Below are 12165 nucleotides of genomic sequence, written 5' to 3'. Positions count from 1 at the left end.
GCTTCATAGAGAAAGATGTCCCCATGGGCTTTTGTATATCCTGCTGCATTTTCTGTTTCTGTTTTCGGTTTGCAAAGTAAAGCAGAGTATATCATGCTGTTGAGTTACGAGCTTTCTCGGCTCAGTCTGTACAGATAGATTCATGGGGTTCGGTCAATGGGGAAAGCATACCACTCAATGTCATTGGAATGAACCTGTAAATCTTTTCTGCCTAGATCTACCTCAACATTTGAACTTCTACAAATCGGTCATTACAGCCGAGATAGATTTGCTTGCATGAACGGGAACTGAGTTCGCATCTGGTATCCGTGCCTCCGATTCTGTTAAAGGTCAGTCAAGTACGAATTCACATGTTTTCTCACGAGCTGCGATGCACTCTGATTTTGTACCTCATGGGAAATGTGATTTCTGGTCAAATTGTGTAGCTTTAGGAGATGAACTTAGTTCCTTGTTCTGGGGGAAAAGCAGGGGGTTTGAGAAATATTGGAAATGTGGGATTCAGGCACGGGTGCTGCGTGAACTTGAGCAGTAAGGGAGGAGACATCTTTGATTTGGTTTCGAGTCGCGTTCTTTCTTTCGAGGCTTTTTTGTTATACTTTCACGAGCTACATATGCCGAGTTGTTGAATTCTGTTGAATGAAAACGAAACTTAGCTTATTTTGTGCAACTCTAAAACTCGAATTTAATCTCATTTTGTCTCTTAAATTCAAATTTTGCCACGCCAAACAAATTAGTGGTCCCCACCATGGTCACATCCACAAGTTCACACCAATTTAGACAAAATCTAGCCAAAGTGGAACAAATATCGCTGTTCCAAAGTCTTAAGTGAGGAAATTTGAGTTTTGGAAGACAAAGCAAAATTAAGTACGAGTAGTGATGAATTTTGGGCTTTGAGAGACAAAGCGAAATTAAGGAGTTCTAGAGAGCATTGCACAAAAAGTAAGCCAAGAAATTATTGTTGTAGCTAAAATATGTGTTAGAAAGGATAATCTCACCCTTTAGAACTAAACTAGTCTCTCTGCACGCATGCAAGAGGCATTTTAAGTCACTTCGTACTACGGTCGAGTGATATTTCTCTTTTACTTATAAGTGAGTGGTCTTAGTACTACAGTCCAGTGGTATTCCTCTTTCACTTATAAGTAAGTGATCTTAGGTTCGATTCTCGTTAAAGACAAACTTGAACTACATGATTATGTCTAGTCCATTGCGAGACTTAGCCAACTCCTTTAGTGTAAATACAATGTTTGTTCAAAGAAAAAGAAAACATTGTCATCTAATTGATCTCATAGTCATCTCTTTTCTATTATATTCTTAATTTTTCAGATTCATGACTCCCTAACTTCAACTAAAGTAGCTTTACTACATTGACAAAAAGTAATTATACTTATACATTATGATGTATGTTCGATCCTACTGATTATTCTTTCCTTAACAACTAATTATTTAATTCACTAACTCTATCGTTTCCTTTTTTTGGTGAACAAAAAAAAAGGGTAGCGTCACACGTGTTTCCAAAATAAGATTATGCCAAAGAATAAAAAGTGATGGAGTCTCTGACGGCGTCAACTCTTTCTATTCGCGATGAGAAAGGGTTAAGAAATCAAAGTTTGCGTCGTTAGTCCATCCCGATCGACGTCGTTTGGCAGCCAGTGCTCCCCGCTTCCGGGCGGTTTTAAATACCACCTCCCCCTTGAACACTCACCATTTCCGTTCTCCCTCTCTTTCTTCGCTTCCAAGAGCTTCACTGCGTTTGCCAAAGAATCTCAAGGTACTCTCTCTCTCTCTCTCTCTCTCTCTCTCTCTCTCTAGAATTGCATGCTATAAGAAATTGAGTCCTGTAATCCTAGCTCGAGTCAACTTAATTAGCAGTAGTCTTGATTAATCTTGATGTAATTAGGAGTCTTTACGATCGTTCTTGCTATTATTGGCTTCAAATTCATATAATTAAGCACGATTAGCGCTTCAATTTGCAGTCTTTCTTCACGTAATTTGCTCCGATTCACTTTCAACAACTTCAACTTTCTGTATACTTCTCAGAAAACTTGTTTCTTTTAGGTAAGGCTTACTTTTGTAGGAACAGTCGGACTTCCGATTTTGTTTTTGGTTTTGTTGTTTGCTTGAATTGTGTTTCTTTGCGTTCTGCGTGCATGATTGTGTAATGAGATAATTTACGCGATTGAAACCGAGTTATATAGTTAAAAACTTACAAAGAATCAAGATTTGTAGCCGGAAAAAAAAAATGTATGAATCGACCTTGGAGCTAACTTTTCTTACCTTACAATTTTGATTCACTGAATTTTCTGATTTTTTAGCTCTTTTCCTTTTGGTTAGTTATCAGATTGCCTGTTGATGATTTTGTAGTATCGCCATACGATTGGTCTACATGTTTAGAGAGTGGTGGTAAAAGAAAATCCCTTTTTCTAGTTTTGTTACAACTTACAGTCAGAAATTAATATTCTCTGCGGATCACATCCCGCCATTTGCATTTCTTCATTCAGATCTGTACTTCTTTTAGTTTTAAGTTAGTTATTAATTGCTGGTAAAAATAGAGTAAATCAATACTATTGCATCGGAGAAGTAGGGTAGCGTTCTGGTTAAGGCTCATTAGGGTGAGTCGTCTCATGATTTGAAGTCCCTTGTGAAGGGCGCAGTTGTTTCTAGCTTGAACTGGTTTTATTCCTCATCAGATGCCAGTTGAGAGTTTGAATGCATCTGATCGGGATGCTGAACCATTTGTGGAGGTTGATCCAACTGGACGGTATGGGCGGTATGCTGACCTCCTTGGTCATGGTGCTGTGAAAAAGGTTTATAGGGCTTTTGATCAGGAGGAAGGTACAGAGGTGGCCTGGAATCAGGTCCGGTTGTACAATTACAGTGACGACCCAACACTCATAAATCGGCTTTACTCTGAGGTTAAGCTGTTGAGGCAATTGAAGAACAAGTATATCATTGTTTGTCACAGCGTTTGGAAGGATGAGGCACATAGCACTTTGAATTTTATCACCGAGGTGTGCAATTCTGGAAACCTGAGGGAGTACAGGGAGAAGCATCGCCGTGTGTCACTTAAGGCTCTGAAGAAGTGGTCGAGACAGGTGCTTGAGGGATTGGAATACCTCCATACGCACGAGCCGTGCATCATTCACAGAGATCTCAATTGCAGCAACATCTTCATCAACGGGAATACTGGCCAGGTAATTATAACTCATCAGTTGTATCAACTTGTTTCTCCTGATTGTTTTTTAGCATAGATTTGGTTGCTTGTAGGCAGCCTATTTTCATCAGTATGAAATTGCTCTTCAATCCAAAATCAGAGTTGGTTTGTATTGTTAGCAATAGAACGTAATTTCTTCTCAAAATCTTTATCTGTGACAGTATTCTGAATCCCTAAGTCATACAGCCTTTTTCTCATGAGCATTTCATAAGAATATGACCCTTAACCATTACGCTTTTCATTCATAGGTGAAAATTGGTGATCTGGGGTTTGCAGCAATAGTGGGAAAGAACCATTTAGCACATTCGATTATAGGTACACCCGAGTATATGGCGCCCGAGCTGTACGACGAGGATTACACAGAAATGGTGGATATATACTCGTTCGGGATGTGCTTGCTGGAGATGGTGACAATGGAGATACCATACAGCGAGTGTGACTCTGTTGCCAAGATATACAGGAAGGTGACAACGGGTGTCAAGCCTTTAGCCTTGAACAAGGTGACTGATCCGGAGGTGAAGGCGTTCATTGAGAAAGCCATAGCCCAGCCGAGGGCAAGACCTACAGCCTCTGATCTTCTCAAGGATCCCTTCTTGTCCGAAGTCAGTCAGTAAGAGCCTGACCCGAGCTTGTGATGGCTTTTCGACACTTGTGATCTTTCAAGACCTCGTTTCATGATATTGGGGTTTCGTCTGGCTCTCATTTCTGAACCATCACAAGCGATTGACGGGGTTTCTGTTCAAGTATTTGCCTCTCTCTCTCTCTCTCTCTCTCTCTCTCTCTCTCTCTCTCTCTCTCTCTCTTGTGTATTCTCTCGTAGTTCTTGACCTGTGCAGTACTATTACATGGTCCATAGTGAACTTGTTTTAAGAGTCTTCGAAGATATTATGGGAAAGTTAGTGTCCGTCAAGCACGAAAATGGCCCGAATGACACAATAATCCCAGCTGATGTGGTGACGGTTCATTCGTTGAAATTGATCGCATAGTGAACCTCATTTATTAAGAATGAATAAGCAACTGCTATATAATGTGTTACATCAGTTGGGAAAATAGTCGTTGCTCTTTATAATATTATTTAATAAGTGTTTTATTTTATATATAAAATGTGTATATCTTTACTAATTAATGAAATTTTTTTTATCAATTAAAAGATGATGAAAAGATAAATTAGTCTTTTATTACACAAAAAAAAATGATGGGCAATAATGTAATTTCACATGTTCAATTTTACTGTTTTTTATTGAAACCTCATTTACATGTGATGTTAAAATACCTTCAATATTAAAAAAAAAAAAAAACCTCCCACTCTCCTCACATGTATTTATACACATAACGTGTGTAGGCAAATGCTAGTGTTATATAATGCAAGTGTAAATTAATTAGTAGCATGGACAATTGGACATGAAAGGAAAACGGGGTTTTGGGATTGGGAGTTGTTGGGAGAAAGTAAAAGCACAACCGCCACATCCCAAGGACCAAAGAAATATTGAGAAACCGTGCCGTTTTGGGTATTTGCTAAATACTACGCATTCATATGTAAACAGAGCTTGAAGCTGTACCCGCACTCCATCATCTTTCCTCCCCTTTATCTATATTTTCATTCATTTCCTCAAAACTATAGTTTTACTAGTTTATTTACATATATACCTCATTCTTCCTTTTCTTCTCCCCAACACGTCCTTTGCAAATCTCCATCACCATCTCATCTCATCCCAAAATCCACATCAATAATACCCTCAATTTTTGGGGATGATTTTTTCTTCTTTTATCAACAATTATCAATTATCGTACGTGAAATTTGAACGAAAAATTTCTTTTAACATAATAAAGATCAGTGTCACTGTATGAAATGGCCACAAAAATTCGACGTCATATTATCAAAGAGGCTTTTAACATAACAAAGACCAATGCCTCTGAATGAAACGGTCAAAGAAATTCGACATTAGTAATTATCACATAACTAGGCTTTTCAAGAACTTTAGTAAAGCTGCTTGATTAGACCAACTCTCACACTAGATGAGACTAACTAAAAAGTTGGATGAGATTAAAATATAAAGATCAATGCCCTATGTGTTCAAATACCTCAACCCAAACTTGTGATGCAAGCAACTAACATGGAAAGGAGCACCAAGAATTCAACTACTCACTCGAGAACGTTTTTGAAGCCTCAAAATTTGGACATTCAGAGTGTTTCACTCGTGTGCATTTGACTTTGACTGCACGAATGTGTGCGTGGACACATTTTCTAATTGACATATTAATCGATTAATTAACTATAACCATGTCTTTAATTTCAATCCTTCTTCCACTTAATTCCACTGGTTTTGCCATTTCTACAAGTTATTATCTATAATTTTCTTCGATCAGTGAGACGAATTCCAAGCATTTTATGGCAATTGGGAAGCCAAAATATGCATTACATTTATAAAACAAATGCTTACGCTTAAGAGTTTCACTTTCATTGCCTTGTCAAAGTTTCACTTTCACTAAATCTCTGGTCTCTCAGAGCTTGGTTTCGAGCTCTTCCAATGGAAGTTGCAAGCCCTTTGAAAGACAGCTCCATGTCGTCGAGTCCTTTCTCTTCTCCGAACGTCTCCGCCTTGCTCAAGATCAAGATTTTATCATGGTAAGATTGTTGGAAAATGTTAGCAACTTTGCAGCATTGGATTTGAGCACTTTCTGTCAATGTTTTTTTTTTTACGTGTGACCGGTTTACCTGTTGCGGTTAGTGTTCGAGTTGGTGGAAAGATCTTCAACCTCCACAAGTTAAGAAATTGAAAGTAGAATTATACGAATTAATGTGGTTATTGGCTTGAATTTGAGCTACTGAGCTAAGTTAAAATCTTTTGTTAGGTGTTCGTGATTGTTTACTTTTGTGTTCTTGATCGCGTTTATACCATTTTTGTCAAAAATTGGCCTAATCTTTTCAGTTCCCACTTTTTTCAAAGAGTGGATACTTTAACAAAAGATTGAACGATTCAAATGAGATTGATCTGCCACCGGGCTTTCCCGGAGGGCCAGAGACCTTTGAGATGATTGCACTCCTCATCTACGGCTCCTCCATATTGATTGATCCATTCAATGTGGTAGCCCTCAGATGTGCAGCAGAGTTTCTTGAGATGACAGAAGACTACTCCTCCGGGAACCTCTGTGAGGGCTTCCATCTCTACTTTGTAAGAGTATGAGTATGATTCTTACAAGTCTTGGGATAATTGATATTATAAAGAAGTCTAAATCTGATAAGGAATGCAGTCTTGAGAGAAGTTCCAATTGGTTTTGGAAAAGAACTTTGTGTTGGAACTTTATAAAGTCTCATGAATCTTTATGGTTTGTATGTCTTTGAATCCTAGTCCAATTCTGATAGGGAATGGACGAAGGAGCACTATATATTTATGGTTCAAACCACTGCTCTTGCGATATTAGCTTATGTTGTTCTAAGTCCTATTGATTAGAGAAGCTATTGTGATCGTAAAAGAGGAGAAGGTTTCGAACACAGAGGCTGCAATGGCTTCTTCATCGGTATCGAACAATGCAGAACCAGGTTTGAGTTCCTGTCTCCTTAGAAATCAAGGTTATAAAGGTACGATCCTATAGAACAGATCTTGTTCAGGTATGTACTGGTGCAATTGTTTCTGTTTTCACATTCACATTACATACACGATCAAAGGGTTGTGATTTAGTTGATTAGTCCTTATGTTCTTGGCTGATGCGTTAGTTTATAAGTTTATATCTCCTATCTTACATACTTAAACCAAGTGGTGATGCAGAGCTGGGATGACACCCTAATAGTGCTTCAAAAGTGCCAAACTTTGCTTCCATGGTCTGAAGACCTGCTCATTGTGAGCCGGTGCATAGAGTGCCTCGCCTTCATGGCCTGCATGGAGATCCTTGACCACGAAAGAAGGCATGAAACACCTGAGCTCACATTGGAAGCATTGGGCACGGGAAATTGGAGCTGCAAAACGGGGAGGGAAATTATGAATCAAGACCTTTGGATCAAGGATCTCATTGCGCTGCCATTCGGATTTTAAAGAGGATTATAGGATCTTTGAGAAGGCAAGGCATGAAGGAAAAGTACTTGAGCCCCATCATTGTTTTCTATGCTAACAAGTGGGCGCTTTCGACAAAAAAACTTCAATTCTGGGAGAATTCTGGTCAGAGAATTGGATATGATCACAAAGTTTCAGTCATTTTACAAGGTGTCCTTGATTTGCTGCCGATGGGGGACAAGGCTAATCGATCAATCCCAGTCGGGTTTTACTTAGCAATTCTCTCTAGATCGCTCAAAATATGTTTGAGAATCAATACTAGGGTGAAGCTGCAAGGGCAGATTGTATCTCTGCTGCACTTCGCTCAGCTTGAAGACTTCTTGTTTCCAAAAAGTGGAAGTGAGTCGATTTCTTCCAGCATGGAGCTTGCAACAATGGAGAGCATAATTTCAGCGTATGTATCGTCTAACATAAAATCGGACAACAGTCTTTTAGCTGGAAACACACAATTGTTGCAGAGTTATGGTATTCAACATGTAATAATCGGAAAACACAAGGACGCTGACAAATTGATCCAATGAGAAAGAGAGATGAAATTTGCAACAAACAGACAGCACAACAAGCTAAGAAAAAAATTGATAAGTAAAAATACAACTGCAGAAGGAGCTCTTTAAAGCAAACTTCGGTCTATTAACATAACGAGAAGAGATACATCCAACTGCATTCCAACAAAACCATGTCAGGGTTCAAACTCCCCATGCTTAGACTACAACAGCAGGCAACGCGCTGATTGCTCAATTCAAATACACAGCAAACAAAAGACATGCTGGCTGTGAAAGATGTACTATTGTCACTAAACAACTGGAGTTGCTTTAGAAAATGTGTCACTGACACTCTTAAATTTATGGGACTCCACTACACTTCTTGCTGTTTTAATGAGAACTTGTCCGTTGACATAATGTTGGCGACACACAGGCATGTATACATCAGCACCACCAATCAGTTCCGTCCTAGTCTCCTCCGTCTTCCTCAGGGTAAAGAAAGCTCGTTTGCCACACATTTCACATCGCGCCGTCAACTTGGTCACAGAATCAGCAAGAGGTATTACGTCAAGAACCGAGCCAAAGCTCCTCCTGCCAATTATAACCATACACACATCAATAAGAAATCAATGAAGACCAACCACAGAAACTAGCAACACAATCATAACAGAAAATGGATTTCATTTGAGAAGCACCTCAAGTAATCGCCATCCAAGCCTGCAACAACCACAGTTTTCCCATCATGATCAGCAGCCATGCAGCAGAAATCATATAGATCTTCAAAAAACTGAGCCTCGTCGATTCCAATGACATCAAGCTGTCAATACAACCCAGTTTGGAGAAGGGCAATTAGAATATACCATATGCTTTCAAATTACAAACACTAAACAAGACCTATGCCATACATCAAACAATTGCAACCATCAAAACCAAAAATCGCCTTTTCGCATCACGGGTACATAACTAGTACAATGGCACCTCCTCATGGCAGACCATCAAATTGTTTTACCACGCCATAACATGTTTTACAGAAATCAAAGGTCCAAGATTCAATAGTAAAACATACTAAAGTCAAATAATAGCCCAAATAATTAATTAATAAAAAATAAAAAAAAAGAGAAAATTTGACAAAAACCCAACAAAGATTTAAACACTTCCCCAGCTTCAAAATTACCTTGTCATAAGCATCTCCTCCAAAATTCTTCCGAAACGATGACAGATCAGGCAGCGCCCAGCACGGAAACTTCATCCCATCGTGCGTCACAACCGAATCAATGGCGTATCTTGTATCCTTACTCGATTTTATCATCGCCACATTCCTACACATAAAAATAAATATAAAAAAAACCCAAAAAATAAATAAATTAAGGGAAATTTAGCATCGATTCACACGATCTTACAAAAAGCTTCAATCTTTACCCAAAATCTTCACAAATCAAACTTGGGTTTGACCAAAAATTCAAAATTTACCTGCCGCTGTTCCCCTCCGACTTGATCCGGCGGAGTAGGGCGGTGGTTTTTCCGGCGAACATGGGACCCATGATGACATGGACCTCGCCGGAGGTAGAAGAGTCACTGGTGGGGGGAATGGAGGGCTTGAAGGAGGCCATGGATTTTGTGTTGCAGAAAGAGGGGGTGTTGAAGATTTGGGGAGGTAAGAAGAGAGATGGGAAGGCGAAAGCCTTCATTATCGGAATAAATAGAGAGAGAGAGGGTGGGAGTGGAGAGAAATGGAGCAGCATTTGATTTGAGTTTTTGAAAGATTTGGAGGGAAATCAGATACTTTGGTTTTGGAGGTAAATTTAGATGGAAATTGGGAAATTATGTTTTTTTTTTTCAGACCCAAAAGAAAAGAAGAAAATGTGTTGGTTGACCTGGAAAAGTATCCAAGAGGAAGAAATTTTTAGTTGTGACGGGAATATACACCATGTGTTTTTACGTAAATGGTAGAAAATTTAAAATTTTAAGTTATTAATTTTTTAACACACATATCTCATTATTTATATAGAGACACGTAGTGTATCATCCCGTGTGACGGTCATACTGAAAAATTTATCCCAAAAGGGGGAAGAAATTGAATTATTACTTTTGGGGGGGGGGGGTCAAAATTAATCACATCTTGTTTAGCACGCTTCTTAAGTTTTCGAATAAAATCCCTATTATACCCCTTTCACCATTCAAACGACCTATTTAAAAAATTTGAAAATAAAAAACTCCCTCTATTTTCCTCTCATTTCTCCAACTAAAGTGAGAAGACAAATGCTAAGCGGATTTTCTCAAAAGTGTGACGCTCTATGGACGTTTTATCTGCTCATGTTTTGGCACAATATTCGTATCAACATTATAAATCTTTGTGTCAAAAAACATGAGATGATGAAGAGTATGTAAAGACTAGAATGTCTCACTTCAAGATAGTCTTTTTAACATTTCTCAAATGAGGAATAGTTTTTCATATTTCAAATTTTATTTCATCTTGTTCTAAAAAAGATTACCGTTGTTATATTCATATTTTAACTCTTTGTCTCCTTGTGTATTTTGCTATTGGTATTCTTCAAATTCAGTTAGGAAAAGTTTATGCTATATCATATATTCAATTTTTATAGACTTTTACATAACTTAAGGAAATGTTAACACTACCAAAATAATAGTTTGATAACTCTACTCTTATCCGACCTTTGATTATTTGCCAAGATAACATATAAGCACTTCTAATTGTTCATTTTACTCAATCACAACTTCGACGGATGATGTGACAACCCGTCCCTAAAATTTCGTTTTTTTTTTTTATTTTAATCGAGGGAATTGACGAAAATGCCTAAAGGCAAGGATTTTGATTTCTGTTGACCATCATCTAGAGGAACATATGACTTATTCTTTTGGCGTATTTAAGTAGTACTCGTTGGTACGAACACATAGGCGAAAGCCATTTGCGAGTTCGAATTATAACGGTATAATTACGAACGTTTTAAAGTTGGTTATTTAAAGTTAATTAATTGGTTAAGGAGGACCAATTAAATAAAAGGTAGAAAAAGGGCAGCAGCCCAATCAGAAATCAGGAAAGAAAAAAAAAGGGAAGTAGCCTTCCCGTCGACCCACACCCACCACGAGCTCCCATTTTCCAAGGCCGATTCCGGCCAACTCCGGTGGAGATTTTCGACGCCACCACCACCATCTTGAAGCTCTCATTCCCCTCTACAAACCCACCTAAGAACCACCTTGATTAACCACGGTATGTGGTGGTTTGAGGCCACGAAAGTCGACGAAAATCAATAGTACTCCGACCACCTTTTTCAAATTTTCGGCGAATCGGCAAAGCGATGGCTGATGCCACCATTTGGGCTTTGTAGCCCATCATCCCAGGAGCAAAACCCAACCAATCTTGACCCCGTTGGACCACCGTAGACGACGAATCGACACCGGGAAGCTTTAGGCACCTGCCGGCTTCGTGAGCAAAATTGACCATCTTCCGTCCACTTTTGGACTTCGTGGCAGGCGACGATGGTTCGTGATGTCTCAACATGCGTGCTAGGGAGTTGTGGCACGGACCTCAGGTGAGTGGGTATTTTCCATTCTATCGTGTATTATATATATATATATATGATAGACAATTCCATAAATGTTTATAAATCGATTATTGCTTATGATTAATGTGAATGCTTTGAAATGCTATTGTGAACTGTGAATGGTTTGATCCCTGTTTAGGGTATGTAGGCAGTCTAACGAGACGTTAGATGCAGCCATACAATATTTGAAACAAAAATCTTGTTTGGGATTTGAGCAATGTGAAGGAAATTGGTGAAAATATGAGGTTTAACCTTATGTTTTTAGTGATTGGATGTTGGTCATAAATCAATGTGGAAGGAATCAAGAAACTAAACTAAGGAAACGTAAGTAATGACAGTTAATTAAACTGGTGTTTAGTTGGACTTATCCCCGTTAATTATTTCCGAAAATAAATAATTCGGGAGTAAGGCGTTATAGATTATGCATTTTACGCCACATTATACATATATGTATATATTGGAAAAATACTATGATATGGTTGAATTTTAGATTTGCATTATGGCATATCCATGTGTATACTACCTGCACAAAATTATTATGAATGCTTTGAAGTGCGAAGATGAACGCAGAACACACAGGTAAGTTTAGGTGAGTTATGGTATTAGTTGAAATGATTAAGTTATGGCATGATCACATTATGTTTTAGGCAACTCCGACATTGACGTATAAGTTGCCTATGAGTTGTATATGTCACATGAGATGCATTTAAAGCTCATAAACCTGCACCCTGGTGTTAGTGCTCCCGCATGTGGCCAGGGCACAGTCCTTCACGTGATGTTCACCTCCCGCACCTTACGCTCACCTTGGATCCAAGGTAGGTGCACATACATGTCATACAAACCACTATAGGTGGTTCCGA

The 12165-nt window shown here is 38.7% G+C and overlaps 2 protein-coding genes and 1 pseudogene across 5 annotated transcripts; 2 read left to right on the top strand and 1 right to left on the bottom strand.

Moving 5' to 3' along the window:
- Nucleotides 1-1584: 1584 nt before the first annotated feature.
- On the top strand, nt 1585-4285 carry LOC126582415 (probable serine/threonine-protein kinase WNK11). Of its 4 annotated transcripts, XR_007609518.1 has the most exons (5): nt 1585-1768; nt 1974-2055; nt 2688-3191; nt 3460-4110; nt 4157-4285. XR_007609518.1 is itself a non-coding variant. In XM_050246559.1 (3 exons), exons 2-3 carry the CDS (start codon nt 2688-2690, stop codon nt 3823-3825), a joined length of 870 nt encoding a protein of 289 aa, XP_050102516.1. In that variant the 5' UTR covers nt 1586-1768; the 3' UTR covers nt 3826-4115. The 4 variants fall into 4 exon arrangements, 1 of the variants encoding a protein (XP_050102516.1); XR_007609517.1 differs by lacking the exon at nt 1974-2055 and having other exon boundaries at nt 2645-3191; XR_007609516.1 differs by lacking the exon at nt 1974-2055 and having other exon boundaries at nt 1586-1768.
- Nucleotides 4286-5687: 1402 nt separating this feature from the next.
- On the top strand, nt 5688-7781 carry LOC126633764 (BTB/POZ domain-containing protein At5g48130-like; annotated as a pseudogene).
- An 88-nt stretch (nt 7782-7869) lies between these two features.
- LOC126634165 (thymidine kinase a-like) lies at nt 7870-9533 on the bottom strand. Its single transcript, XM_050304655.1, has 4 exons — nt 9213-9533; nt 8917-9061; nt 8438-8559; nt 7870-8333 (listed from the first exon to the last, which is right to left on the bottom strand). Exons 1-4 carry the CDS (start codon nt 9482-9484, stop codon nt 8054-8056), a joined length of 819 nt encoding a protein of 272 aa, XP_050160612.1. The 5' UTR covers nt 9485-9533; the 3' UTR covers nt 7870-8053.
- Nucleotides 9534-12165: the final 2632 nt, after the last annotated feature.

The sequence above is a fragment of the Malus sylvestris genome, chromosome 9, assembly GCF_916048215.2.
Source record: "Malus sylvestris chromosome 9, drMalSylv7.2, whole genome shotgun sequence".
In the NCBI taxonomy this organism is placed as follows: domain Eukaryota; kingdom Viridiplantae; phylum Streptophyta; class Magnoliopsida; order Rosales; family Rosaceae; genus Malus; species Malus sylvestris.
Note: the sequence above shows the minus strand (reverse complement) of the source record. Positions and strands in the feature narration are given on the sequence as shown.

Excerpts from the sequence above, each read along its gene's own strand:
- LOC126634165 (XM_050304655.1), bottom strand. The coding sequence starts at position 9,484 with ATGCTGCTCCATTTCTCTCCACTCCCACCCTCTCTCTCTCTATTTATT. Across the intron at positions 8,560-8,916 it reads GAGGAGATGCTTATGACAAG|CTTGATGTCATTGGAATCGA; the intron begins GTAATTTTGAAG and ends TTGTATTGACAG. Across the intron at positions 8,334-8,437 it reads TTGGATGGCGATTACTTGAG|GAGGAGCTTTGGCTCGGTTC; the intron begins GTGCTTCTCAAA and ends TATAATTGGCAG.
- LOC126582415 (XM_050246559.1), top strand. The coding sequence starts at position 2,688 with ATGCCAGTTGAGAGTTTGAATGCATCTGATCGGGATGCTGAACCATTT. Across the intron at positions 3,192-3,459 it reads TCAACGGGAATACTGGCCAG|GTGAAAATTGGTGATCTGGG; the intron begins GTAATTATAACT and ends TTTCATTCATAG.